This window comes from Sporobolomyces salmoneus, assembly GCF_050403485.1.
Source record: "Sporobolomyces salmoneus JCM6883 DNA, S_salmoneus_JCM6883_v1_ctg5, whole genome shotgun sequence".
Taxonomy (NCBI): Eukaryota; Fungi; Basidiomycota; class Microbotryomycetes; order Sporidiobolales; family Sporidiobolaceae; genus Sporobolomyces; species Sporobolomyces salmoneus.
Window position 1 is genome coordinate 604,184 of NW_027481158.1, and position 25,040 is coordinate 629,223.

Sequence of the window (25,040 nt, forward strand, 5' to 3'; positions counted from 1 at the left end):
CTCTACCACCATCATCGCCGGCTACGAAGTAGAAGCCTACCCTTCTCATCTGGACCATATCCGACGAGCTGTTCGGGATCTTCTTGCGAAATTGGGAGGAAGGCAGTCTGAACGATCAGAACCTGTCGATACCCTTTGATCGAATCGGCTGACTCGGAATGCTCGAGTGCGGCTTGTGCGATCGGAAGGTGATGTTGCAAGTCGTAGGATAGTAGGAAATGAACGACAAGAGAAAACAGAACTGCGATCGAAATGGCCTGTTGACAACGGAGCGAGATGAGAACCCCTCTCGTTTCTTGCGCTTGCAGTAGCAGATTAGAACTCACGATGAAAGTCTGGAAGGCAAGTGAGCTGAAAGCTGCGTCACATTCGGGGTCGTGGGAGGAAGAGCTTGATCGTCGCGAGAGTCTGTGTCAGTAGCAGAGCTCGGAAGAGATGAGGCGCTCACCAGATGCCAGGATACAGTACATTCGACGCTACGACGAAAGTAAGAGCGCAAAGCAGCAACCAGACGACCTAAATTTCGACGAAAGCTCAATCCGTCGCATTCGATAAACGTGACAGCGACTTCCAAGATGGACTCACAATGAGGAAACTGATCACAGAGTAGGTCATCGTCCATAGCCGAGTCGCTTGAGGCGGTTGAACGCGTGCGTACTGTCAAAATGTCATCCGAAGGTCAGCTCAATCGAGCGCGTCAAAGCCTCGGGTTCGCTAAACGCTGAGTACTCACGTTGACGATGACACCTGAGCATAAGATCGTTACGAGAACTCCAACTGTGAAATTGAGAACAACGAGATTTGAACCGGTTGTCGAAATTGTGAGCATTGTCTGCGAACGTCATGGTTCGTGTTCAACGCTGACTGTCGAGAAGCGTGAGGGAAACGACTCACTTGGACGAGGAAACCTATTGCGACGAAGATTGACAGGCTCGAAAATATGCAGGCAATTACGCTGACTCCGGTTGGTTTGAACTCGAAGAGAATTGGCTCTTCTCGATTGCTCATGGCTAGGCCAATCGTCGCTGGAACACAGAGGTGAGAAGGAGAAAGAGAACGAATAGAGGGACTCAGCGTGGGGATACGGGAGCTGTGCGCTTTCGTACAAGTCCGCGGTATGGGCTCGGACCAGAAGGAAGTCAGAAACGGGTTTTCCATACGACAATGCGAGATGATCCGGAGGAGGCAGAAAACAATAACGATTCTAAGGTATATGCGACAGGGAAGAAGAAAGGATGCATGCGAGACTGACTAACGAGTGGGCAAATAATTTTCAGGTGGGTATGGAACTTGTGCGAATTGATCAAACCCAGACTCTTCCGGATATGTCCAGTATTCAGCATTGTGAGAGAGAGATCAATCGTTGGGAGTTGCGGAGGAGAGGAAGGTGGGTGAACAATGTTCAATTTGATGCGGACCATTTTGATCGAATGAGATGGAGGAGGAATAGGTTGCGCGAACGCAATCCCATGGAGCGACGTGCTCTGGTGGAGGCGGAGGATGATACGATAGATACGACTGAGGAGGACTAGAGGCCTGAGATAGGGGTGGATCGTCGAACGGAGGAGTGAGGAGGTGATTCGCGACGGGTCGAAACATTGTTAAGGGCTGAGCAGTGTTGATTGGAGCAGGAATATGTTCGGGATATTCGAGAGGAGGAGGTAGAGAATAGTCGACTGGGGAGTAGAGAGGAGTAGACGGGAAGGAGGAAGAAGTCGCAGAGGAAGGGGGCTCAGACAGGGTCGGAAGGGGAGAGACTCGTGAAGACGATCGAGTGGAGGTAGGAGGCGAGTATGGAGTAGGGAGACCAGATGCGACGGTAGTAGGCCCCGGGCGCAGGACTGAAGGTAGATCGTCCTTTTTCGTCTTCTTTCTCGCCGAATCCGATGATTCGAGTCGTTTGAGCGACGTCTTTCGAACTTGCTCTTTTCGCATTGGTCGGAAGGTGTAGTCTATCGAAAGAGGAGATTAGTCGGAATCGCCCTTAAACTCGATCGCAAGCCGAAACGAGAGAGAGCTAACCTGGATATTTCGCCTGATGTTCAAGTTTCTTCGCAGCTGCTTCTTTCTCGTACTTCCTCTTCACTTCCGGACTCTCTGATCTCCATAGCTCCCCGATGAGCTTGCTGATCGACGCTTGAGGCATCTTGGGATACTGCGAGGTCGTCTTGAGCTCGAGAACTTTCGCCGACCTGTAACAGATCCAAGCGTTCGGAGGTCGAGGAGGGTTTCCGCTCTTGCCATATCTCTTGGGAGGTTCTTGTATCTCGTCCTCGCCATTGGCGCTTGATGAGAAGTCGTAAGGGATGAAGGATGCCAGCGAAAGCGAGGTGAAGGGCCCAGCGCTTGAGGATGAAGAGGATGATGAGGTCGCGGTTGAAGGGGGAGAGGGGAGTACGAAAGTCGAACTCGTCGATACGGATAATTCCTTCCGTTTGAGGGGCTTAGCCAGCGCCATTCGAGAACTTTGGAGCAAAGTGGGCGTCGGAACAATTTCTGATTTCCTTTTTTGAGGCTTGAGTCGTGCTCCTCCTGGCTTCCAATCGGGGCGAAGTCTCGTCTGAGAGAAGGAGGGGTGTGTACGAGAGGAGGGCAGGAGGGAGAAAGGGGCAGAGAGCGGAAGTTCCGAGAAGAACAACTTCTTGATAATTCAGCCGCTGCAGCCGGGCGTCAAGGCACTGATCCCGGCCGATCGAGATCAGTGGGTCGGACCGGGTCCGGGAAATTTAAGCTGCTCAACGTTCAATCCGCTCTCGAGTCTTGACGCTCAGTCCTCTCGCAGAGCGATAAGTACAGGGTTTCCTGCTAATATAAGCGCGATTACTAGACGAGCTTCGAGAGACTAGCAGGGGGAGGGGCGAGCTCACACGATACGAGCGAGCTAGAGAGGCTGAACCCAAATGAACATCATGAAGCACCGCGAGGAGCTCCAAGCGATGGTTAAAATTTTCCGACGAATTCAGAAGCGGCCCCGTTGTCACTGACAACCCGACAGGGTCTTCTCGATCGGATGATATGTACAGTCCTCCGTCCCTCTCCCGTTACTGTAGCTCGTCGTTCAAGCTCGTCCGTTTGAGAGATAGTTGCCTAACTCTTCGCACTCCTGCTGTCTACATCCTCGTGAGGGACTGTGCGTGGCGCGTCTCAGAGCTGGGAGGTGGCTCCTCGAGGCTTCCAGAATGCCTTCCGGGCTTGATTGATGATTGAATTGCTTCCATGAAAGTCGGGACGGCAAGAAAAGTCGCGACAATTGAGTGAGATTGCGCCAGTGTCCCCGACGCGGCCAGACGGCCGAGCCTCCATCCGATCAAGCCTGCTCGCGTTGAATTTTGTTCCGAGCGGGATACCGATGGTTTCGTCGTTGTCTGTGCGCGCTCAGCTTCCTCGCCTAGTTTTCCCTCGATCAAGGTCCCTCCCTTTCCCCTAAGGGTGGGTTAATATCGAGGCACTTCGGCGCCGACTGTACGTCGATAAGAGGCTGGCGGTGCGCGGCTTCGTCGGAAGCGCTATAGTGTGATAACGATCCGACGTAAAAAAAATGGCCTGTTTTCGAATCTGCAAGGTCGTCCCACCATTGCCGGCCTCATCTGCCGTCAACGTCAGTCAGCTTTCGAGAAGGAGGAGACCGAGCGCGAAACGAGGGTGAAGAAGCGAGATGTAACGAGGCCGAGCGGACGTAGGTGACAATTTTGCGATTTCAAGATCTGAGGGAGGAGTCGACATTCAGCATCAGCCTCGAGATATCGCACAAAGGATTGAGATGCAACGAACCTTTTTCTCCAGTTGAGTTATCATAAGACGGAACGAACTTAAGCTCCCTTGACAGCCTTTCCAGCGTCTCGCTCTCGCTTGCGAATCGCACGACGACGGATGTCGAGGTGAAGTTTTCGGTTGTAGTCGAGCCAGAAAGAGTTTGAGAACAGGTGATCGACGACCCACTACCGAGCGGGAACAAGGAGGTCATTAGCTTAGAAGCGAGAGAAATATCCAAATTCGAAAAAAAACCTACTTGAACCGGAGCATGACCGTGGTAGGGAGTCGAGATGTGAGGTTGACCAACTGCACCACCATTGACACCAATCTTGGAGAGAACGGAACCTGGCACAGGCGAAGAGTTCGATGTTTGCTCGGAAAGCGAGAGAGAACGGGGAATGAAGGCTTACGGACGTAAGTCTTGGGAGTCGGAATCATCCACGAACTTCTACGAATCTTGCTGAGTTTTGAGACCTAGGTTACGGCCATACCCACAACTTCAGCCTCGCGTCTAACGCTGCCAAGGAGAAAAGGAACGCACGACAAAGTAAGTGTTGAGGAGTTCGACCTCGACACCAGTTCCCTTGAGTTCACTTCCGAGAGCTTGGGACCAAGTCGAGACGAACGCTTTGCTACCAGAGTAGACGGCGAGGAGAGGAGAAGGAATGAGCGAAGCGAAAGATCCGACCGTGAGGATCAAGCCTCGTTTGCGTGAGATCATGCCGGGGACGACGAGCTTGGTGACTTTCAAAGTTGCGTTGCTACAAACGAAGCCTATGAATGGTCATGCGTAATGAGGCGAGTGCTTCGAGGGAGAAAACTCACACGTTGATTTCGACGATATCGTTCATGTCTTGATCGGGAAGATCTTGGAAGAAGGTCGGTTCCTCGTAACTCTTTCCGACGTTATTGACTGCGTGCGAGAACTAACTTCAGTACGCGTCTTCAATACCGCTGGAAGAGAGGTTACTGACTGAGAACACCAACGTCGAGGTTGTAGAGTTCCTTGCCGAGAGCAGCGTAATCTGCTTGAGGCGACGAGAAGTCGATCGAGTGGATCTGGGTCTTGATGTCTGGGTATTTGGCAGCTGTGGAAAGGTTGCAAAGGTGAATTCAGTCTGTCGAATTCGACCGTTTCGCAAACTCACTGATTTCTTGACTGATCTCCTCGAGCTTCGAGGTAGTACGACTTGCGAGGAAGACATTGAATCCAGCAGCCGCGAGTTGCAGTGCGAAATCACGACCGATTCCAGCTGTCGCTCCCGTAACAACTGCAGAGAGAGAAAACGAAAACTCGAAAATCAGCTAATTCGCTTCAGCGACAGCACTTTTCGCGAGGAAAGTACGTACCAGCCCAAGCTCCTTTCTTCGCTCCAAATCGCTTAAGCTAACTCAGGGCCGACAAGTCAGTTTCTCGGACATCGGGTCATCGGAGAGATGAAAGCGCTCACGGGAATACCAGGCCGTGCGAGGTCAACCAACATACGCGCGAAGCTCAAGACGTAAGTACTAAGCCATCCAGCGCCGACTAGAGCGAGTCCGAGGGTCGTGAGAGGGCAGTCAAGAGCTGTTGAGGGACAAACATCCGAGGTCAGCTTGCTTTACGTGGTCGGATTAGTAGCGACGTGAGACTCACCCCAGTCCACAGCGTAACTTCTGATCGCGCTCATGTTTGTCGAGTGAGTGTGGAAAGAGACAGTCGCGCTGAAACTTTTCCGGTGTCGTCTCGCGCACTTCTTCCGATGTCCGTCTTCCGACTCGGGAACGAGCGGTATACAGTCGCAGCAACAGAGTATACAGCGAAAAGTTGATCACAAGGTTGAAGGAAAATTCGTGGATTTCCTGAAAACGAGTTGAAAACGAGCTTCGCACGAAGCTTGTTCCGTTTCGATGCTGACGCAAGCTCTCGAAGCTTCATCGACACGTCATGCAGCTTTCAAGCCGGATCTCAAGCGCGCCGGAGGACGCCACGGGATCACAAGCTCACATCGAGGCACTGTGCTGCTCTCTCTGTCTCGTTCCCCGTCGAACCCCCGCCTTCGGCATCTACGAACGCTAGAGTCCAACCTGTTACATGACCCCGTGACACACTAGATACGCTCAGCGTACGAACATGATCCGTGAAGGAACTTTCTTTCTGTAATCTTCATAAGCTTGACCGAAGAATTTGACGAGATACTTCTCTTCGACTGAATCGACGGAACACAAGTCAGCGAAGACGTAGCAGAGGAACAGCAGAAGATGACTGACCTCGGATTCGGATCGAGAAGAACCATTGAAGCGTCGCCATGAAGACTAGAACGCAAATTGGGTTTCCGAGCGCGACCTGTGGATCGGGTCTCGATTAGCGCGTGGAGTGCGGCAGCGAGGGGATGCTCGAGGTACGCACTTGAGTCCCGATCGCCCACCAATAAAATCCAGCGTAAGAAGGATGTCTCGACCACGAGTAGATTCCGCTCGTTACGAGTTGGTGACTAGGGAGTTTGCTGTATGAGATCCTGTGAAGCGCATAGAGCCGTCAGTGATGCCATTCCAGGTGAAGTCGCGGAGTCAAAGCAGTGAAGCGAAACTCACAAGTGGGAGAAATTGCTAGATGCGCTGATCATTGCGAAAGATCGTAACGTTTGTCCAGTCAAGACGAGGGCGAAACCTGTACGGACATATAAACATTAATGGGCACTTAAGGGGTGCTGAGAGATGTAAGAACTGCTTACCGATCAGAGTAACACCTCCGAAATGCTTGCACAGACGAAATCGAGCGGGCAAGAATGTCTCTTCAAGGACGTATTCGAGCACGCCGGCAATATGAGCAGCAGTGTACTCCTTGCCGTTGTCCAACAGATAGGCTGATAAGACGCAGAGAAAGTAATCAGCTGCGACGAACGAGATCTCGAAACGAAAAACGAAAACCTTACAAGAAACGGATAATTTGCCCGGATTGTACATACTCGTCACGACGAATTCCATCAAGTGAAAGAATGCCCAGCTCGCAAGGTAGAAACCCAACTGAGGACTCTTGAGCGAGGTCGACCAGGACTGAGGTGAACTTAGTTCAACTTGCTTCGAACCCCAAACGAACCATCCAGGGTTCGACGAGGAGAAGGAGAGGGCGTTCGCGAGGAAGAGGGTGAGACCGAGAGACCATACGGCGCCGAGGAGGAACCCTATACAGGCTACGTTGTGAGGAGTCGAGGAGAATGAGGTGAGAGGGAATTCGACGGGGATAGGCTTTGCCGATACGGGTCCTCCATTTGACGAAGAAGTAGTCGGTTCAGATGTGGAGGACTCTGTTGGTGCAGGCCGGGGAGGGAACGGAGATTCAGGAGGAGGAATAGTTGAATCAGAAGAAGTCGCGGTCATCGTGCTGGGCAAAGGAATGGACGTGGAGAGAGAAGAGAGTGAGAGGTCCGGAGCATTCACGACCTCCTATTCTGCCGGCTAGTCGAGCGAAACAAAGGAAACTGTCGAAGAAAGAAGGAGAGACTTTATGAAACTACAGGAGAGACTCTTCTCTCACGTGCACCGGAAATTCGACAGGAGAAAGGGGTTTCTTCTATTCGCACATTGAAGCTAAAGCAAGACGTCAAGAGGCAAGACAGAGAACAGCCGAGGGAAATAAGACGGGGGAGTAAAATAATGGGAGAAGGAAAACTCGCGCAAGAGAGAGAAGGGATACAATGTTCGAGCAGTAGCAGCGAATAAACAAGACATACGAGGAGGTGGTTCGAGATGAAATGTGACCATGAATGAAGACGAAGGCGACCAGCGCTGCCTCGGATAACAAGCTAGTTCTATTTCTTCGAAAGCAGAGACTGGGTGAGTAATTCGACTCATCAGTCTCTGAGAAAGCGGGGCAGACTTACCTTGCCCTTCTTCGAGAACAGACGTTTCAACCCACTCGGTCTCCTGCCGAGTCCTTCCTCCTTCTTGTCGTCGTCGGCGAAACGAGTTGCTCCGCTCGGTCGTTTCTCGATCGCAGCCGATTCATCAAACTTGAACTGACTCGTTGATCCGCTGCTCGGTGAAGAGTAAGAAGCTGCACCGGATCCCATCGGAGTCGAAATCGCTTGACCTTGGACTTGCGTCGTGTAAGATTGTTGTTGTTGTTGAGCGACCGGAGGATACTGCATCCTCCTTTCGTCGACGGGACTCGTAGGTTGACTCCGAGATCCATTCTGAGAAGAATGCGCCAATCCGTGCTCCCTCCCTTCTTGGTCATTCACTTCGTCGAGCATCGGGTTGTTTGGATTCTTTCGACCAGCTCGGAATCGTGCTGCTAATGATTTCGATCGTTTGGGCTTGTTGTCACCGTTCGGAGAAGAGTCGGAGAGTGATGATTGAGACCATTCAGATGGGAGAACGGGGACGGGAGGAGGTGCAGGAGATTGTCCGACAGGTTTTCCAGCTCGAAGAGTTGCCTGACAGGGATCCAGGTCAGCTTTCACGTAATCTCAAGATGTACGAGCGAGAGACTCACTTCGATATCCCAGATAGATTGAGCTCGTTGCATTCGATCCTCCTTGTTGACTCCCGGAGGCACGACACTTTCTCTCGAGGCGGCACCGCTTTCTGGCTCGTATCGAGTCGTTCCGAAATCCTCCCATGCTTCCGATTCTCTGTCAAGATCGAGCAATGTAAGTCAGAAATGCTGAGCGACAAAAGCGGCGATTGAAAGAGAGAACGGAAAGCTTACCGAACTCCGTAAATCTCAATCAACTGTTGTCCTTTCCCGCTCGCTTTGTTGCTCGGGAATCCCATACTGACATTTCCGCCTCCCTGACTCCTCGCACTGCCGGAAGAGCCCATCGCAGCTCCATACGGTCCATCGTTCGAGAAACCTTCGGAATCCATCGCGGCGAGAGTTGCAGCAGCTCGAGGAGAAATATTACTGCTATGTTGACGAGAAGGTTTCGGAGGAGCGAGAGAGAAAGCTGAAGGGTCGAAAGCATCGATCGGAGCTCGAGTCCCTTGATTGCGAGTGGTCGAAGCGGCGGCGTAAGGTCCATCGTGACGAACGAAACCTGCACACAAGCTCACGACGTGAGTTGTCTCGTTCAGTGAGCGGCAGTCAGAGGAAGGGACGTACCTCCTCCACCGTAGAGACCTGAAATGTCTAGACGATCGATCAAGTCGAGCGAGTTTCCACTCTTACTCCTCGAAGGATGACTAGGTCTCTCTGCCCTGCTCGCACCACCGTTACTGTTCGACCCGACGCTCCTTCCCAGTGCCGCCTTGTCGTCCCGTCGATCCAGAGTCGGGATCACGTCGAACGCGGAAGAGGACGAAGCGGTCGATTGATCCGTCTCGGTTCGTTTCATCGCTTCGCCTCTCGATCTAACAGGGGAGGAAGCTGGTGGTGTAGGGACTTGGTTCCCTCGAGTCTTCGTAGGTGAATCTCCGTACGCTCCGTAAATGTCGTCGAGTCCTGAATCATTCGTATCGGATCGTTTCACGCCCCCTCCAGGTCGTTGCTGTAGATTCAAATAAGATGGTGGCGATGGAGGTCAGCTCACTCTTCAGACGAACAACGCGAGCCGTAACGACGCGTTCAAAGATGCCAAGCAACTTTCGACTGGAAATAGTCGCGAACAATTCGGCGAGAGGCAGGGAAGATGGACTTACAGAGCTCTGTTGAAATGGATCTCCTGGTCGAGAAGCTGATTCAGTGGGTAGAGAGGGAGTGGGGACCAGTTTGGGAGGAGGAGATGGAGGAGAGGGAGAGGGAGAACGCGCAAGGGGAGAAGAACGGAATCGATCAGTCAGTGATTTAGCCCTCAACAATGCAGTCATGTCTGCGCGTATAGAGCTGGAAGGTGAGAGAGGGACTGAAGGCTCTTGGAGGTGAGAGGGAAGGGCAACGATGGGGGAGGCGTTCGCTCGTTTGAGTGGGCGAGACGAGGACCGTGTGTAGTTCGTATCAGGTGGGACTCACCCTGTCTGTAGTAGTCCGTTGACATCGTTGCGGTTGAAAGGCGTTGGTGTTGGAGGAAGCGGGGCAACAACGATCAGAATCTCCAAAAACCGAACGCGTCCTCACGAATCGAAACTTTGTCTACGGCAACCAAGGACAGATGGGTTGAGATTGACAAGCACATATGTAGACACAGGCAGAATGAAAGAGAGCGAGAACCAAAAAAACACCACTGAAGAAAAGAAGCAGACAAAAAAATACACAAGTCGAGCGCGAGGAGAGCGTGCGTAAGTTTAACAAGCACAAGCATCCTTCTTGCCTGCTTCTCCTCCTTCGGTCAAGTTGACGTTACCGGCAGCACCAGGCTGTCCGCGAGCTCCCGGTCGAGCAGCTCCTCCAGGTCCACGAGATTGAGCGATTAGGGCATCGAGCGGAATCTTCTTGGCTGTGAGAAGCGTCGCGAGCGAGTCAGTCATTTGATTCGATCTCGGCAAGCGATGAGACTCACCAATCTCGGTAAAGACCTCGACGACTCCCTCTCCGGTTTTCGCACTCGTTTCGAAAAAGAGTAAACCACATTCTTTCGCATACTCCTCCGCCTCTTCCCTCTTGACTTGTCTCCTCGACTCGCTAGCTTTTCCACCGTCCTCTCCCTCTTCATCGTCATCTTCGGCCGGAGTTGCAGTAGCATCGTGGTTCTCTTCATCTTCTTCGGTCGTTTCTCCAGACGCTGAAATCGGAGTTGTCGGTTCGTCGTCAGAAAACGACGAGGCGCGAACAAGATCGACCTTGTTACCAGCGAGTGCGATGACGATGCTATAGCAGATGATGAAGCATGATCAGCTTGAAGCTCCGAAGCAGAACAGAAGAAACTCACTTAGGGTTAGCTTGTCGTTGCAACTCTTTCACCCAAGTCTTGGCTTGTTCAAGAGAAGCCTGCCCAACCCCTAACACATCAGTCTCTGTAGTTGGGTTGATGTGAAGTGAGTAGACTGACCGATTTCGTGACATCGTAAACGACGACAGCTGCTTGGGCGTTTCGATAATACATTGGAGACAACGACCTGAATCGTTCTTGTCCAGCGGTATCCCAGATCTCGAATTTGATCACCTTGTCCTCTGCAAGCAAGAACGAGCAAGGTCAGATGCTGTGCGAGAGAGACGAACCGAGAGGAGTGGACTTTACCGAGTCGACAGCGTTGAGTGAGAAAAGCGGCACCGATGGTAGGTTCCTTGTTGGGTTGGAAATCATTCTGACAGAATCGTAGAACGACTGAAGACTTGCCGACGGCGGATTCACCTGCGATCAAGGGGGCAAGGCGTGGAGATCCGAGAGGGAGAATCAGCATCCTGTCACAACTTCTACATTGGATATAGTCGCGTTGATCGGTCATTGTCGGCTATCATAGTTGCTTCCTTGCTGGACGGTCGAGTGGGAGTGGTGTAGCAACGGAGAGGGATGATCGAGGAGGCGATGAAACGAGATGAAAGGGAAAGTGGGTGACGAGACTCACCTAGCAAGACAAGTTTGACCTGAACAGGTCGAGCGGGAGGTTGTTCAGCAGCTGCGGTAGTGGGTGCGCTCATTATCGAGTGAAGCGAGGTCGAAAGGGAAGGAACGATTCTCTCGGCCTCTCTTTCCGATTCCTCTCTCTCACCAAACTCGCCGCTCGCATCCGTAAGCGATCTTCATGTCGGCGCTAGACTCTGAGACCTGGCGGCAAGCAAGATTGCTTCGGAATCGCTTGGAAACGCCCTTCGACTCTCGATTTCAGTCGTATCTTTCTCTTGCATCGTCTGCAGGTGCTGAACAAGGCTGCCTCGGAATGCGCCATACCAGCTCGTAGGCCGGCACAACCGCCGCCCAAACCGGATCTTCTCGTTACTCTCGTGACACTTTGAGCTTTCATTTCGACTCCTCCCGGCTCAGCCTTCGACAGTCTTGTGCGGCTGCGTCACGACCGGCTCTATGACCAAGACCACGACGCTGACTTGACGCTGTCGATAGTGTCGCACGCGGGTCTTCGTTCCCTCTCTGTTCCGACTCACTTTCATCCGTCTCGTTTTCGAAACTTCGTCAACTCATGCTGCCATCTCTCAATCAAACCTCGCTCAGAGCCGCGATCATGCTGTCTCGAGTCAGAAGGAACGGTATTGTTTCATTAGGTAAAGGTGATACCACGCTAAAGCTACAGGATTGAAAGAAGTGAAAGATACACGCTGCTAAGCCGATGAACGAATAGATAGAAACCGACGAGAGCCATGCGAAATATGAACAGGAGAGAATGAAGGGAAAGCTAATGAGATGCAGCAAAGAACGGATTAGAACTGGGTTTTGATTCCTCGTCGAAACGATCGCGACCTAGCGGTGAAGAGGGATATCTCGAACTGCCATTACTACTGATACTGACTCCTCGTTGGTGATGTGAGAAGCTCATAGGCTGGCCAGAGCCTGTCGGGGTGATCGATCCAGAGTCGGAAGTAGGGGTGAGAGGAAGTTCGAGCGGGGCGAGTTTTTGGTGTTGTTGTTGCTGAGGAGGGAAACAAGGTGACACTGGTGATTCTGGAGCGGAGAAAGAAAAGTATTCGAAGGCGCCTCCAGAGTTGCCGAGATGAGGAGCGTCGGGGACGTGCGAGGGAGTTAGGGGAGTCAAGGGTCCATTGTTTGCCGAAACGAAGGCGGAAGAGCGCTTGACCACAGGAGAAGCAGGAGTACGAGGGGATGACGATGGGGAATATGCTGTCGACGGAGAAGAAGGGACGTGAACCGAGAGGGGTCGATCCGAAGTCGAACGAGATCTGTTTGAACGAAGCGATCCAGTGGACCGTGTCCTCCGGAGTTGTCCACCGTAGTTTCCAATACCAGGTGCGGCGAGAAGAGGGGATTTCGGGAGAGGTGCGTGATCTTCCTCCTCCTTTTCCGTCTTCGAGTTGCCGTCCATTCGCAAAGCGAGTTGGAACTTCGTGCCGGGACTGACTGAATCCATCCCTTCGAGTCCAGCCGAAGGAGGTCCGACTCCGAGTCCCATACCAGCGTCTTCCGACGATTCGAACCTCATTCTTTGGAGAGACAAGAGCGCTCGATTCGAGAGTTTCCCTAACGATGCTCGTCGCTCGGCGAGAGTTTCTGTAGCGGGAGGAGGAGACGATGAAATGGTGGGGAATGCGAGCTTGACGGCATCTGGAGTCGGTGGGACGTCGGAGTAGCGCTGCGAGAAAGGAACATAGAGCAAGGGGTCGATGGGTTCGAGAGACGGTTTCTTCTTCCTCGAGTCGTCGATAATCTGATCAAAGATGTGGTCCTCGAACGCGAAAGCGCGAGAATTGGAGGAAGTCAAGGGGAATTTGGCACCAGGAGGAGTGATATGAACGATAGGAGTAGGAGAGTGAGGAGGCGTCGGGTTCTCATCTACACGGGTGCGCACGTCGAGTCAGCAGCGCATACAATCGTCTCGAGCATGAGGAAACTGGGCCCACCGAGAGAGTCGAGCGTGCCATCCGTCGAAACGCTCAAGTTTCGAAGTCCCTCAAGTTCCGGTTCTTGATCGTCCTCGAAATCCATGTAAGGCGAGACCGGCTCGGCGAAAAGAGATGACATTGTGGTGAAAGAGAAAGAGAAGAACGGTGAGGAGTGATGCAGGAAAGGGAAGAGAGGGAGAAAGGCGACGATTCGGAAGAGAGGGGGGACGATCAGAGAAGAGAGATGGGAGGCTAGCAGAGGCGACTAGCGGTGCGTCGTTAGAACAATGGAAGACAGACAAGAGAGAAGGGAAGAAAGAAAGGCTCACCACGCGAGAATCGAGACGAATACGAGCTAGCGCGTTTTTCGTCGAGAAGAGGAGGGGGATGAAACAAGTCGGGCTTCTTGGGCGTGAAGAATGTGACTATACTGTACTGTGACTGTACTTTACGACGGCCGGCGACGAATACTGGAGTGGAAGGCCTGACAAGACTGAAGGTGTCGGAAGAGACTTTCGGAAAGACGAAAGTTCGGATGTGGGAAAACTCTCCTTTCTCTCTAGGAAAATGAAAGAGCCACTTTGCATTGAAAGTTACATAGACAAATCCGTGAGAAGGAGGAGTCGCTTCCCTCGGGTTCGAACAGAGCCGAAGAGAAAGAATGCATTGCGAAGGCACGAAGCTTACAGTACTTTTTCCTGAAGCGGTAATTCCAGAGGTTTCCAGAGTCCTGCGAATTCAACCTCTGACATCTCGCGAGGCTCTCCGTAGACGAAATCGGGTAATTCTTGACACGAGCTCGGAACTCGTCGAACGATGATGAACTTCGACGCTCTTCAACCCTCCGAGCTTCTCTCCATTCCCCCTTCCCTCTTCTCTCCTACTCCCTTCTCAAAATCGCTCGACCGCAGTTTCCGAGAGGTCAATGCGCTCGGAGAAATCTACTACCGCTCCCGCTCGACCCTCGTTCCTCGCCTCGACACCGGTCTCTACACCCTCGAGATGGAAAAGACGTCGAAGAAAGTCAAAGAATGGAACAGGATCGCCGCAAGTTCGCCACCTCTTCGTCGCTTCTTCGACCCCTCTCGACCCGCTTTCTCCCCTCTCCCACTCCCCACTTTCCCCCGACCTACGACGTTCTCTTTCCTCTCTCTCTCCCCGGGCTTCTCGACGAGCGAAGCGAAAGCGGCAATCGACAACCTCTCCCCTCAACATCCTCCCTCGACTTCCCTCCTTCTCCCGACCCTCGACTCGACGGATCTCGCTCGACTATGGAAATGGGTACAACAGGCGCCTGCGACGGCACAGGAGGTGGACACGCATTGGAGGATATTACGAGGGATTATTATTACAGGTTCGAAGATGGAGAGATTTGGACACAATGAGACGGACTTGTGCGTTCACTGTGGGAAGAGCGACACAGTTCAACATGGGTGGATCGAGTGCTCGTACTCGAAAGATTTCGTCGAAGACCTCCGACTCTCGCTCGAAACTTCCCTCTCTGACGTCTTCTCTCCTCAACACTTCTCTCTCGTCGACATCCTCCTCGGCCTCCCCCAAATCTCTCGACTTGTCGACGCTGACGTTCGACCTCGAATCCGAGCAATCGTTGCAATCACGGTCCAAACTTTACACGACGCAAGATACGAACGATTTCGCAAAGAAAACCCTACCTCTTCCTCTCTCTCTCCCTCATCTCTCGCAACACTCGTTCTTCAACGAATCTCCGACAGGTTATCGTAATAACTGTCACCTCACTCTCTCTCAGGCGGTTTTAGTGGTTTAGGATGTACTTCGGTGACAGCGAAGGTAGTCGGTTCCACACTTAGAGATTTTTATATACTTTCCCCTTTTATTTCACTCTCTAGCCGGGCTCATGAGCTTTCCGCCTTGTAATCAACTCCCCTTGATACAAAAAAAAAAAAGCAACAAGTCCTTTTTGTCCTCACCGGCAGCAGCACAACCTCATTCGACGTCTGCACGCGGTGATTCAGAGCATTGCTCCTGCATTCCTGTTTGTGGGAGGAAAGAGGATGCGACTGTTGCGAGAAACGGATTTCTTGCAGCAAAGAACGATTGGCTCGAGTTCAATCATCGAAATCGGAATCGTCGTTGCTATGATTCTTTGTCCCACTCCGTAGCTTTGTTCTTGACGACGATGTAGACGAAGAGCCTTCTTCGTCCTGTTTGAGATGAAGTCGAGGGAACTGAGAATTCGTAGATCCGGGAAATTTGTTGAGCACGCCTGCGAATGAACAGGGTACTGTGTCAGTAATCGCATGCGAATATGGATAGGGAGTAAAGGCGTTGGAGCACCCACCACATTGGACCATTCCAATTTCGAGAGTCTTTGTGTTGAAGTCATCTCCACCGTCAAGCTCGTCGAATCCGACCAATCTGTACGATTCGAAACGTTAGCTTTCAAGTACAGACGAGATTCGGAATGTACTCACTTCATCTTGGAATTTCCTTCAGCAAAGCCGATCACGCATGGCAGCACTTTGACCCCGAGTTTGTTCACGAGGAATGGAACGTTTGCAACATCTGCTTTCAGGAAGAGAGTGTCTGTGTGTTTCTCTGCTAGCCTCTGTGATATCCGAGCCGAGGAGGATGAGCTCGCGAGCTACTTTTCCAGAATCAGAATTGTGAAAGTTGTCTCTCACCTCGAGATGTTTGTCCATGATTTTACACCGCCGAAAGTCGGGATGGAAGAAGTGCACTACCGATCTTGGTGCTTTTCTATCATGGCATCTGCGTCAGCGGGAGCGCGAGATCAAACAGCGAAGGAGAAGAGATGAACGAGGTCTTTTCCAACAGCACTTTTTCCACCTTGATCTCTGAATATTGCCCGTACCCGCTCTCCTGCCGCCGTTGTGCAGCGTCTATTCTATAAGGCACGGTAGGGACACCTTCCATCAGCTCTCACTTCATCCAAGCAGAGATGAGCAGAAGAAATGAGACGAACTGAGCTTTCAGTTCCATCATTCGCTTCTCCCTGAATCCGCCTAGCTCGAAGTCATTATCCAGCTCTTCCTCTAGCTCTTCCAGCAACGCGTCGCTATCGTCGTCGTGATCCGAGTCGGAATGATGAGGTTTTGAATGAACTGAGGAAGCACTGCGAAGAAAGAACTGTGAGCGTGCTACAAGCGCGTCACTAGGCACGAATAGAGCTCACGAGGGTTTGTGCGACATCGTAGAAGGCGTCTGGTCGGTGAGGAGGTGAAGAGATCAAGGTTGGTTGAGGGAATTCGAATTCGCTCCTTGTGTTCTACCACTCACTTCTCGAGCGTCCATCGGAGCTTTCAGTACCTCCAGCTTAGTTTACTCATCGGCCACCACCCCTAGAAATCTCTGGCTCCGTTAGAATCGGACCCTCACCTTCAGAAGTTCAATCTCGCTCCACGATTTATTCACCGTCTATCAATCGAGAACGGTTGTATGGTGTCGCGGACGAGCAGCGGTAGCTCAGGACGGGGTATGCCTACTCGACAAGCTGCATCGGGAACCTAGCAGGAAAGAAGAACTCGCGAAAGTTTCGCTCGATTCGACTGCCCTCGCGGCAACGCTCTGCCTCCAAGCGGAGTAGACGATTTTCACCTCCACGGATCGGTATAGAACCGGGAAACGGACTGGGCATGGAGGAAGGCTTAAAAGGATGTACTGTAGCGTGAGTTGCTTGCCGTTTCGTCTTGTTTCCGATTCGAAAGTTGAATCTGCTCGATAGGAGGCTCACAGTGCGGTTGGCTCGTTGTGGCACATCTACAGCCGCTAGAAGGGACCACGGCGAGCATGTTCTGGAGCGGGCACGCGAGCCATCCCTCGAAACTCGGAATGTCTGATGATCGTCAAGCTCGAACCTTTGTTTTTCGTGAGTTCTTCAAGCTTCCACGCATTCTACCCATCGAGCGACCAGCTTGATCGTCAGGAAGGGGCCGCTCGTGGGCAATGTGCGCATGATGATCGTCAACGTCTCGACTCCGAGTATCGCAGACGCTTCTTCCTTCCTCTGTCGTTCGGAGAGGTGTAATTGCCCTCGACAAGGCTTTCCTCCGAAGTTCTGTTGGGAAAGCCCGTGAAAACGACCGCAGATTCGAAGATGATCTGATCGCGAAACGATTTTACGTCGATGAGTCGTTCGGCGGTCAGAATCCTTCTTCGTGGAGTTCGACTGGGAAACTTGGTGTCAGCGGTTTGCAGATCCTTTTCCTTGTTTTTCCCTCGCTCAATGCCCTGCTCGAATATGTAGAAGAGAGCTGTTTGAGGTCTCGTAACGAAGAGAGAGTCATCCCGCAGCACCCGTCTTTGAATACAGACTCAGTGCAATCAAGTCTCGGCATTGCACTGTAATCAATAGGAGAGAGAGCAATCGATGACGAATTTGAGTTTCTCTCTCTCCAAGTTCCGTTCTCGCTCCAACTCTCTCACGCAACTCGCCCCTTCCCTTTTTGCGCCCTCTCGTCATGACGGGCCTCTCTTCAGTTCTCAAGAACTTCTTACACAAGAACGATCAACCTACAACGAAACAATCCCCAGCGAAAGCCTCCTCCTCTGCCCCATCTTCTTCTCACTCAGCTCCTCCGTCATCATCTTCTTCTCGACTCGCGGATCCTCCGGCGGTCGCCCAACCTGAACAAGCCCACCTTTCGAACAAATCTCAGCAACAACCGATGAACCCCAGCAGTACAACGCCGCTTGCGGGTCCGGCTTCGAAACAACAGGAACAGGCCGAGTCTATCGTCAGACGCGAAAACGAAGCGAAAGCGAAACGGGACGCAGTCGTGTTTGATGGACTACCAGATGGAATCACCTTGGGGCGCAAGATGGGAGATGGAGCGTTCTCGAATGTGTTTGAAGCGACTCTCCGACCGAATACCGCTCAACTCGCTATCGATCCAAACCTCGGCAAACAAGTCAAAGTCGCAGTCAAATGCGTACGCAAGTATGAACTAAACTCTTCTCAGGTGAGTCTGATCTCCTCTCCTTCACTGTTCCGAGGTCGTGAAATTCTCGCGAAGGTCGAACGAGGGTTTCGAATTCTAGCAGCGTCATCATTTCGTTGAAAGAGGACCTCACTCTAAAGGAGTTGTGTGACTGTACTCTCAAACCATTCCTTTCCTCTCCTCTAAATCGACATTCGCCCTCCCGAGGAGAAAGGACGGAATACTGACTTTCCCCTCACTCCTCTGCTTCCTTTCCACTCCCTCTCCTCCACCTTCTTCGTTGGCTGTCACTGTTGGATGTTCCTTCCTCTCCCTTCCCCATCGACGTTCTGGCTTCTTTCCTCTGTCCCCTCCTCGCGTCGCTTGAAAACCCCCTCAACTCGTCGTTGCTCGTTTTCTTTCGTTTCTTGGGATTGATCACCCCTTTTCACGGAGAACAGCACGCGCAGGGGAAGCACGTTGGCGAGGCGGTCAAGAAAAAGCCGAGAGCTACCGAGGTTCGTCATCTCGTCTCCCGCGAAACTGTTTTTACTTTCTCGAAGGAGAACAAGCTCTCGCTCGATCCCCCTTTCGAGACGTCGAAACCGAGCGACGGCTTGTTCTCCTTCTGGCTCGTTCTTCATGAGCAATTGGCTTTTTCTCCGAAACACTGTACAGTTTCTGACAATCTGCCCGCGACCTTTTCCTTCCCCTTTTTTTCGCAACAAACTCGCTCCTCCTTCCCTGCTCTCTCTTCTCCTCCTTTCCTCCCTCTCTCTCTCTTCTCGTCAACAGCGCGCCAATATTCTCAAAGAAGTACAAATCATGCGAGGACTCAACCATCCCGGAATCGTTCGATTACTCGGATTCCAGGAATCTCGCGAACATTACTACCTAACTCTCGAGTAAGTTCACTCACTCACAATCCCTCTTCGTCAGTATCGCGTACTTATTCAGTATTTTCCGCAGATTGATGGAAGGAGGAGAACTATTCCACCAGATCGTCAAACTCACCTATTTCTCCGAAGAACTCTCGCGACATGTCATCCTACAAGTCGCTCACGGTATCAGATATCTCCATGAGGAGCGAGGTGTTGTCCACCGGTACGTTTCTTGACTCGCGACTCTCAGATCGTTTAAGCTCACTTTCTTTCGTCCCTTTCGCAGTGACATCAAACCAGAAAACATTCTCTTCGAGGCGATCCCGATCATTCCTTCGAAAGTACCGAAAGCTCGACCTTACGACGAAGAGAAGGAGGACGAAGGAGAGTTCCTACCCGGAATTGGAGGAGGAGGAATCGGACGAGTCAAGATCGCAGATTTCGGGCTCTCAAAGATCGTCTGGAACGAAGAAACGATGACACCGTGTGGTACGGTTGGATACACCGCACCCGAGATCGTCAAGGATGAACGGTATTCGAAATCAGTCGACATGTGGGCCCTCGGCTGCGTTCTTTACACTCTTCTTTGCGGTTTCCCTCCGTTCTACGATGAATCGATCCACGTCCTCACGGAGAAGGTCGCGAAGGGTTACTACACTTTCCTTTCACCGTGGTGGGATGATATTTCAGCTTCTTGTAAGTCTTTCTCGTTTCCCATTCCCGCAAATTCGCCTGACATACCTCTCTCTCCAGCCAAGGATCTCATCACTCACCTCCTCGACGTCGATCCCGAGAAGCGATACACGATCGACGAGTTCCTCGCTCATCCTTGGTGCAAGGTGAGTCTTCTCTCGACTTCGAATCAGTTCTCCCAGAGCTGAACTGACGAATTTGATGCGATTTGTTCAGGCCAAACCCGCTCCTTCTGCTGTCACTCCCAACACTCTCGATCGTCTCGCACCGAATCTCAAACCGATTCCTCGGTATGCTCCCATGGAATCTCCCCTTCTCGCTCCCGGAGGTCGACGCGCGATGCCTTCTCCCGGACTCGCAACTCTCAAAGAAGCGTTCGATGTTACCTACGCCGTTCACCGAATGGAAGAAGAAGGGAACCGACGCAGAGCGTACAATGGACCAGGAGGAGCCGGTCGAGCTGGATTCCTCGGGGGTCTCAACGAGGAAGATGAAGACGACGATGAGGATATCGAGACGAGTCGAAGAAAGTACGGTGCCGAAGTTGCGAAAGCGATCGAAGATAAACGTCGGGAAGTTCAAGACCCGAATCGAAAGAGGACGGTTCAAACCGCTGCGGAACAACAGGCCGCCGCGCAGAACTACCAGGGATGGGGAGGAGCGAATCGAAAGGAAGCGGAAGCGGCTTTGTATGATGGTCGAGCTGGACCGAGGGACCGAGGTGGAAACAAAGCCAAGAAGCAAGGATTCGAACTCACCCTCGACAAAGCAACTCTCTTAGGTCGTCGAAAGAACCCTCTACCCGAAGGTGCTCCCTCGCCAATGCAAATCGGTTAGTCAACAACAAATCATATCCACCACTCCATTCTCTCGATCCTCGCCTGTGTATATCTTTCTTCTTTCGCTCTTTCCTCCTATCTCCCTCTCGCACCTAATCTGTCAGCTTTACACGATGAACCGCATCTGCAACCTACTCTCTGTCTCTTTCCCTCGCTCCCCTCTTATCTCCTTTCTCGTATCACACAGCTTGTCTTAGCAGCTTTCGTCTTAGATACACCTCGTTCGCCCCTCCTCTTCCTCCTCTTCCTCCTCTTCTGATTCCGCTAGTAAATAGCTCTCACATACCGCTACTCCCTCCACTTCTATATAGTCTACTACAACACTAACTATGTTCTGGTACTCGCCTGTTGTTTCACTAACTTTTCATTCTTCGTCCTTGCCCTGTCCGATCGATCGAGCGAATGAGAGAGCATAAGGTAATACATTATATTCAACAGTAGATACAAGGTTCTGTCCATGTCTAGTAAGTGGTCGTCGTTCATTCCTCAACGTTTTGCGTTTTGCGATTCTTCACCACCCGACGATCTTGTTCGGTGGTAGTTTCTCAACTCCCTCTGTTCTCTTCCCCAGATCCATCAATCCCTCCCTCAACTTCGCAGCAATCCTACTCCTCATCTCTGCCAATCCCGCCGGTTCAACCTCCAAATCTTCCCCCACCGTCTTTTCGTACGTTGAGGGCTTCCAACCTTGAGGGAACTTCGCCCGGTATTCGTTCATGAGAGGTAGGATAGTGGAGTTCAGAGGTTGTCCGTAGAGAATCGTGACATCTTTGCCAGTGTTCGGAACGAAATGAGGTGAAACTCGAGGTTCGTCCATTACTTGCTCGAAACCTGTTCAGTCACGTGAAGTTCAGCTTCCGAGTTCAAAATCGAGGAGATTAATGAGTTCACCTTTGATCCAGACGGGTAAGATGAGAGGTAACCGTTCACACTCCATCAAAATCCTCGAAACTCCCCATTTGAACCGTCTCAATTCATGTAAATCTTCTTGCTTGATCCTGCCCTCGGGGAACATGTGTACCTACTTCCTGAGGGGTGTCAGATACAACAAGGGCTGGTCACGAGAGAGCGATGGAGCTGACCCAGTTCCCTTCGTCGAGTTTGCGAGACGCTAAATCTATCGCATCTTGATAGATTCCTTTCCCTCGAAACGTTTCAATCACTTGACCTTTCTTGAAGAACCAGCTATCCAGTTTACCCTGTAGGGTGACGAGAGATCCGTGTCAGTCCACAGGAAGAGGGAAGAGACCGGAAATCGAAAAATGAAAACTTGCGTTAAACATCATGTCACTCGCCCCGAGCGTCCACCGCAGTGTCTTCGGGTTGAGAAAGTTCCGTAACGGTATCGATCCCCACATGAATGGCTCATCTACTCTGCAATGCATCGAGAAGAAAAGTTGAGCGCTTCGAGATCGGGTGAACGAGGAATCGCTAGCTCACACTGATACATGATTCGAGACTGTAGTAGAAGCCGAGCGGTGATCAGCTACTGTCCAGCACAGCTCGGAACAGGGAGAATGCTCACTAGTTAAAACTCCTTGATCCTTGTTCAACTTGTCGAGAAACTGAGGCAATCCTTCAACCCGAACTTCTCGACAGCAAGCCTTGAGGAAGAACTTCGAGAATCCTCCTACCACCAGTGGCACCGAGCCCATCTTGTTGTGTCGCGAAGAAGGATAGACAGGGGTCGAAGATCGAAGCCTTTCCCGCGATTCGAACTCAGTACTCGTTTCTTTTGCCTCTCTACCCTTCACTTCACCTCCCTCAATCGAGCCCGAACAGGGCGCAACACACTCTCAGCTCTCCCCTCTTCACACCCTCGCGCTTCTCCGACATGAGCTCCTCCCGTTCTTCAACAAGGAAACGTGATTCGTCATCAGTCATTTCAACCCCCTCTCACGACGACGACCTTGACCTTGACGCGCCCGCGACAAAGAGGAGAGCGCCAACGAGGACGTCGGCATCGGAGAAGGCGGCAAAGAAGTCGGCGAGGATGGAGAGGAATCGAAGTGAGTTGTTTGTTCTTTCGGATTCCATACGACGTGTCACTCATTCTCATTGTTTTATAGTCGCCGCACAGGCATCAAGGGATCGGAAGAAGAATCATACAGAGTACCTCGAGAGTCGCATTGCAGAACTCGAAGCTCAACTGCAGCAATCGACAAATAACTCGATTTCGACTCCTTCTTCCGCTTCTCCCTCGTCACTCGGTCTCCCTCTTCCTCCATTACTCCCTTCTCCACCTACCCACCTCGTCAGTCTCATCGACCCCGAAGTCATGAGACTACGAGAAGAGAACGAATCGTTGAGGACTCAGCTCGAACTGGAGAAACTCGAATCGAAAGGATTACAACTTCGACTCTCTTCCCTCGAAGGCAAATTCTGTCGACTCGAAAAGCTATTTGAACGACTAGGGACAACGTCCGAGAGTTCGGGACCGGTTGGAAAGATCGCAGAGGTGGAAGATATTGCGCAAGGAAAAGGAGAAGAAGTGAAGATGGAGAAGAAAGTTACGGACAACGACTGCTCTCTAGCACGGAGAGCTTTTGCCCTGCAGCGGACGTTGCCCCCGCTTTCTTTGAACCAACTTCCTCGACTTCTTCTTCTCTCGCAGCAATTCCCGGCATCTCGCACCTCGACAACTCGAACGAATCCTCTCATGAACTCGTCAACCCTTTCCTCCACAACACTCTCGATTTCCCCCTCCTCTTTGACGACGACAACAATAACGCGTCCATCCCTACCTCTTCGGCCGACTTTACATCAGATCCTCTCTTCGATTCGAATCCTTCCTCCCTCACAAACTCGATCAACGACGGCTTCTCCTTCGAAGCTCCGATCATCGATGGATCGACCCTCAACGAAGCCTGGTCGAATTGGGCTTCCTCCATCACTGTCGATCAACCAGTCGTTCAGGAGGAATCGAGTGCGACGTTCGATCTGTTCGAATTCCTTAAACGAGAGGAAGGTCAGGGTTCTGAGATTGTATGTTAGTCGTCGTCGACAATAGCTTCTCTTCTTCATCGTTGATCGGTACGTGTCTTTCTTTTCTGCTCCCCCCTGCGGTCAAAGCTGACCTGGCGAATTTCGACAATACAGATAAAGCACACTTCTCGGTTCCTCTTCTCTTTGGTTCTCTCCCTTCGTTCTTCGACATTCGCCCTCCCCTATTTATCCGTCCCGACTTCGTTCAAGCCTAACTCCCGACTCACTTCAACTTTCTCGTCTCTCGCTCTCCCTTCCTACGACTCTCCGTCCTCCCTCATAATCCCGACCCTCGGCGATTCTTATTCTCCTCCAATTGTCTCTCCCACGAATCCATCTCGCTCTCTTCACCTTTTCATAAAGGAAACGATTCTTTTCATCTGTTCACATTTTTCTTTCAACGTCACCAGCTCTCTCTTCTGCCGTCAGATAGGGGAACCTTGTCCCGATCACACTTCAACCTTCTTCTCTTCAGCCCTCGAAACCCCGCCCTTTCGCGACTCCATCGCAAAAGTTTTCCCCGTTCTCTTTTCCCTCCCACTTCTTTACGACGATCCAAACGCACCCTCTCCGATGATTACTCGAATTTACTCAACGTCACGATGTGGAAGACTTGTCCGATAGTCCAGACGCAGGGAGGAAGGTAATACTTGTTCCGAGGTTAGCGCATCCCGATTTTAAACGTCGGTTGATCCTCTTGGAAAAAGTGTTCGCTTTTCCTCCTTTCGTCTGGTCTGCCGTTCGGCTCTTCTTCTTCGTGGTACTGGGTGAATGAGAGTTTCTCTTTGGGCATCGGGCGTGCGTAGTAGTAGAGTGGTGGGAGTCGAAAATAGAATGGGTACGAAACTTTTGATACACGATGGAGTTCCGAGTCGGGTGGGAATTCTTTTCGAGGGAGTTGACTGAAGGTCAGAGGTTGTAGAGTTTGACAGACAAGGCTTCTTCTCTCTAGAGGATCAGGAATCTGGTGACGAAAAGAGAAGTTGGAATAAGATGATACAGTCGTTTCTTTTTTGAAAAGGGTGAAGGGTGGGTTTTGTTCTTTTTCAGTGGTTTGATGAGTAGATTGGAACAGGGTGGGATCGTTAAGTAATTCGGGATTTGGGGGTTGGCGGAGATGTCGTCGGGAGATGGACGAAAGCGAGGAGTTGGGGTTGTCGAGAGGATTTGTCTCGCGAGGTTCTTCCTTCCTCTCTCTTTGTAGCTCTAATATTCTTTCTACTTTGCCCTAATATCTACTGCTGTGTGGTCTGTAACCACTTTGTCATCGAATACTCGTCTCTTCGTCATCTTATGTGCTCGTGGCCCAGTTTTGTTTCGTCTTTCTGTCTCTCGAGAAAGCCCGCTCGCCTCATTGTCGTTCGTACCTCGATCACTAGCAAGCTCTTCGCTGATCTCTCCGATGTAACGCTCCCGAGCGAGCGGAAAGCAATGAGAATGGTGATGGTTCTCTCTGCGAGAGTCACGCGAGAAAGATGCAGTCCAAACCTGTCTCCCCTTTCGACCAGCGAAAAGGAAGCAAAAAGAACAGAACGACAGAATGAAAAGAGGACGTGAAAGAGGAGGAAAAAGATGCTAAGACAAGTTGTGAGTCGTTATC

At 51.6% G+C, this 25,040-nt stretch overlaps 12 protein-coding genes across 12 annotated transcripts; 3 read left to right on the plus strand and 9 right to left on the minus strand.

Annotated features, from left to right (window-relative positions):
- Window positions 1-11: 11 nt before the first annotated feature.
- Window positions 12-829, minus strand: JCM6883_007043 (uncharacterized protein; the record flags this gene model as incomplete). The annotated part of the gene is made up of 5 exons (XM_076629541.1): window positions 12-257; window positions 327-390; window positions 449-516; window positions 586-657; window positions 734-829. 5 exons carry the CDS (start codon window positions 827-829, stop codon window positions 12-14), a joined length of 546 nt encoding a protein of 181 aa, XP_076490663.1.
- Window positions 830-1,356: 527 nt separating this feature from the next.
- JCM6883_007044 (HMG-box domain-containing protein) lies at window positions 1,357-2,458 on the minus strand (the record flags this gene model as incomplete). The annotated part of the gene is made up of 2 exons (XM_076629542.1): window positions 1,357-1,952; window positions 2,023-2,458. The coding sequence occupies 2 exons, from the start codon at window positions 2,456-2,458 to the stop codon at window positions 1,357-1,359; spliced, it is 1,032 nt and encodes a 343-aa protein (XP_076490664.1).
- A 1,351-nt stretch (window positions 2,459-3,809) lies between these two features.
- On the minus strand, window positions 3,810-5,423 carry JCM6883_007045 (SDR family oxidoreductase; the record flags this gene model as incomplete). Its single annotated transcript, XM_076629543.1, has 10 exons — window positions 3,810-3,938; window positions 4,010-4,098; window positions 4,164-4,227; window positions 4,295-4,514; window positions 4,579-4,666; window positions 4,728-4,841; window positions 4,902-5,024; window positions 5,104-5,140; window positions 5,205-5,320; window positions 5,390-5,423. The coding sequence occupies 10 exons, from the start codon at window positions 5,421-5,423 to the stop codon at window positions 3,810-3,812; spliced, it is 1,014 nt and encodes a 337-aa protein (XP_076490665.1).
- A 430-nt stretch (window positions 5,424-5,853) lies between these two features.
- Window positions 5,854-7,113, minus strand: STE14 (protein-S-isoprenylcysteine carboxyl O-methyltransferase; the record flags this gene model as incomplete). The annotated part of the gene is made up of 6 exons (XM_076629544.1): window positions 5,854-5,942; window positions 6,004-6,079; window positions 6,143-6,251; window positions 6,328-6,403; window positions 6,468-6,599; window positions 6,669-7,113. The coding sequence occupies 6 exons, from the start codon at window positions 7,111-7,113 to the stop codon at window positions 5,854-5,856; spliced, it is 927 nt and encodes a 308-aa protein (XP_076490666.1).
- Window positions 7,114-7,544: 431 nt separating this feature from the next.
- JCM6883_007047 (uncharacterized protein) lies at window positions 7,545-9,710 on the minus strand (the record flags this gene model as incomplete). The annotated part of the gene is made up of 7 exons (XM_076629545.1): window positions 7,545-7,565; window positions 7,617-8,171; window positions 8,231-8,369; window positions 8,447-8,774; window positions 8,840-9,224; window positions 9,376-9,545; window positions 9,686-9,710. 7 exons carry the CDS (start codon window positions 9,708-9,710, stop codon window positions 7,545-7,547), a joined length of 1,623 nt encoding a protein of 540 aa, XP_076490667.1.
- Window positions 9,711-9,957: 247 nt separating this feature from the next.
- On the minus strand, window positions 9,958-11,251 carry JCM6883_007048 (Rab family GTPase; the record flags this gene model as incomplete). Its single annotated transcript, XM_076629546.1, has 6 exons — window positions 9,958-10,109; window positions 10,173-10,480; window positions 10,542-10,600; window positions 10,662-10,783; window positions 10,851-10,964; window positions 11,179-11,251. The coding sequence occupies 6 exons, from the start codon at window positions 11,249-11,251 to the stop codon at window positions 9,958-9,960; spliced, it is 828 nt and encodes a 275-aa protein (XP_076490668.1).
- Window positions 11,252-11,961: 710 nt separating this feature from the next.
- Window positions 11,962-13,262, minus strand: JCM6883_007049 (uncharacterized protein; the record flags this gene model as incomplete). Its single annotated transcript, XM_076629547.1, has 2 exons — window positions 11,962-13,073; window positions 13,142-13,262. The coding sequence occupies 2 exons, from the start codon at window positions 13,260-13,262 to the stop codon at window positions 11,962-11,964; spliced, it is 1,233 nt and encodes a 410-aa protein (XP_076490669.1).
- A 677-nt stretch (window positions 13,263-13,939) lies between these two features.
- On the plus strand, window positions 13,940-14,866 carry JCM6883_007050 (uncharacterized protein; the record flags this gene model as incomplete). The annotated part of the gene is made up of 1 exon (XM_076629548.1): window positions 13,940-14,866. The coding sequence occupies one exon, from the start codon at window positions 13,940-13,942 to the stop codon at window positions 14,864-14,866; it is 927 nt and encodes a 308-aa protein (XP_076490670.1).
- A 344-nt stretch (window positions 14,867-15,210) lies between these two features.
- On the minus strand, window positions 15,211-16,315 carry PLP1 (Plp1p; the record flags this gene model as incomplete). The annotated part of the gene is made up of 7 exons (XM_076629549.1): window positions 15,211-15,368; window positions 15,444-15,520; window positions 15,577-15,710; window positions 15,787-15,874; window positions 15,939-16,010; window positions 16,089-16,238; window positions 16,299-16,315. The coding sequence occupies 7 exons, from the start codon at window positions 16,313-16,315 to the stop codon at window positions 15,211-15,213; spliced, it is 696 nt and encodes a 231-aa protein (XP_076490671.1).
- A 1,268-nt stretch (window positions 16,316-17,583) lies between these two features.
- On the plus strand, window positions 17,584-20,453 carry JCM6883_007052 (serine/threonine-protein kinase; the record flags this gene model as incomplete). The annotated part of the gene is made up of 7 exons (XM_076629550.1): window positions 17,584-18,084; window positions 18,504-18,560; window positions 18,838-18,947; window positions 19,012-19,146; window positions 19,210-19,619; window positions 19,677-19,762; window positions 19,833-20,453. 7 exons carry the CDS (start codon window positions 17,584-17,586, stop codon window positions 20,451-20,453), a joined length of 1,920 nt encoding a protein of 639 aa, XP_076490672.1.
- A 513-nt stretch (window positions 20,454-20,966) lies between these two features.
- On the minus strand, window positions 20,967-22,110 carry TAZ1 (lysophosphatidylcholine acyltransferase; the record flags this gene model as incomplete). The annotated part of the gene is made up of 6 exons (XM_076629551.1): window positions 20,967-21,286; window positions 21,347-21,476; window positions 21,538-21,654; window positions 21,730-21,829; window positions 21,896-21,914; window positions 21,981-22,110. 6 exons carry the CDS (start codon window positions 22,108-22,110, stop codon window positions 20,967-20,969), a joined length of 816 nt encoding a protein of 271 aa, XP_076490673.1.
- A 179-nt stretch (window positions 22,111-22,289) lies between these two features.
- Window positions 22,290-23,449, plus strand: JCM6883_007054 (bZIP transcription factor; the record flags this gene model as incomplete). Its single annotated transcript, XM_076629552.1, has 3 exons — window positions 22,290-22,464; window positions 22,525-22,884; window positions 23,013-23,449. The coding sequence occupies 3 exons, from the start codon at window positions 22,290-22,292 to the stop codon at window positions 23,447-23,449; spliced, it is 972 nt and encodes a 323-aa protein (XP_076490674.1).
- Between the last annotated feature and the right edge of the window lie 1,591 nt (window positions 23,450-25,040).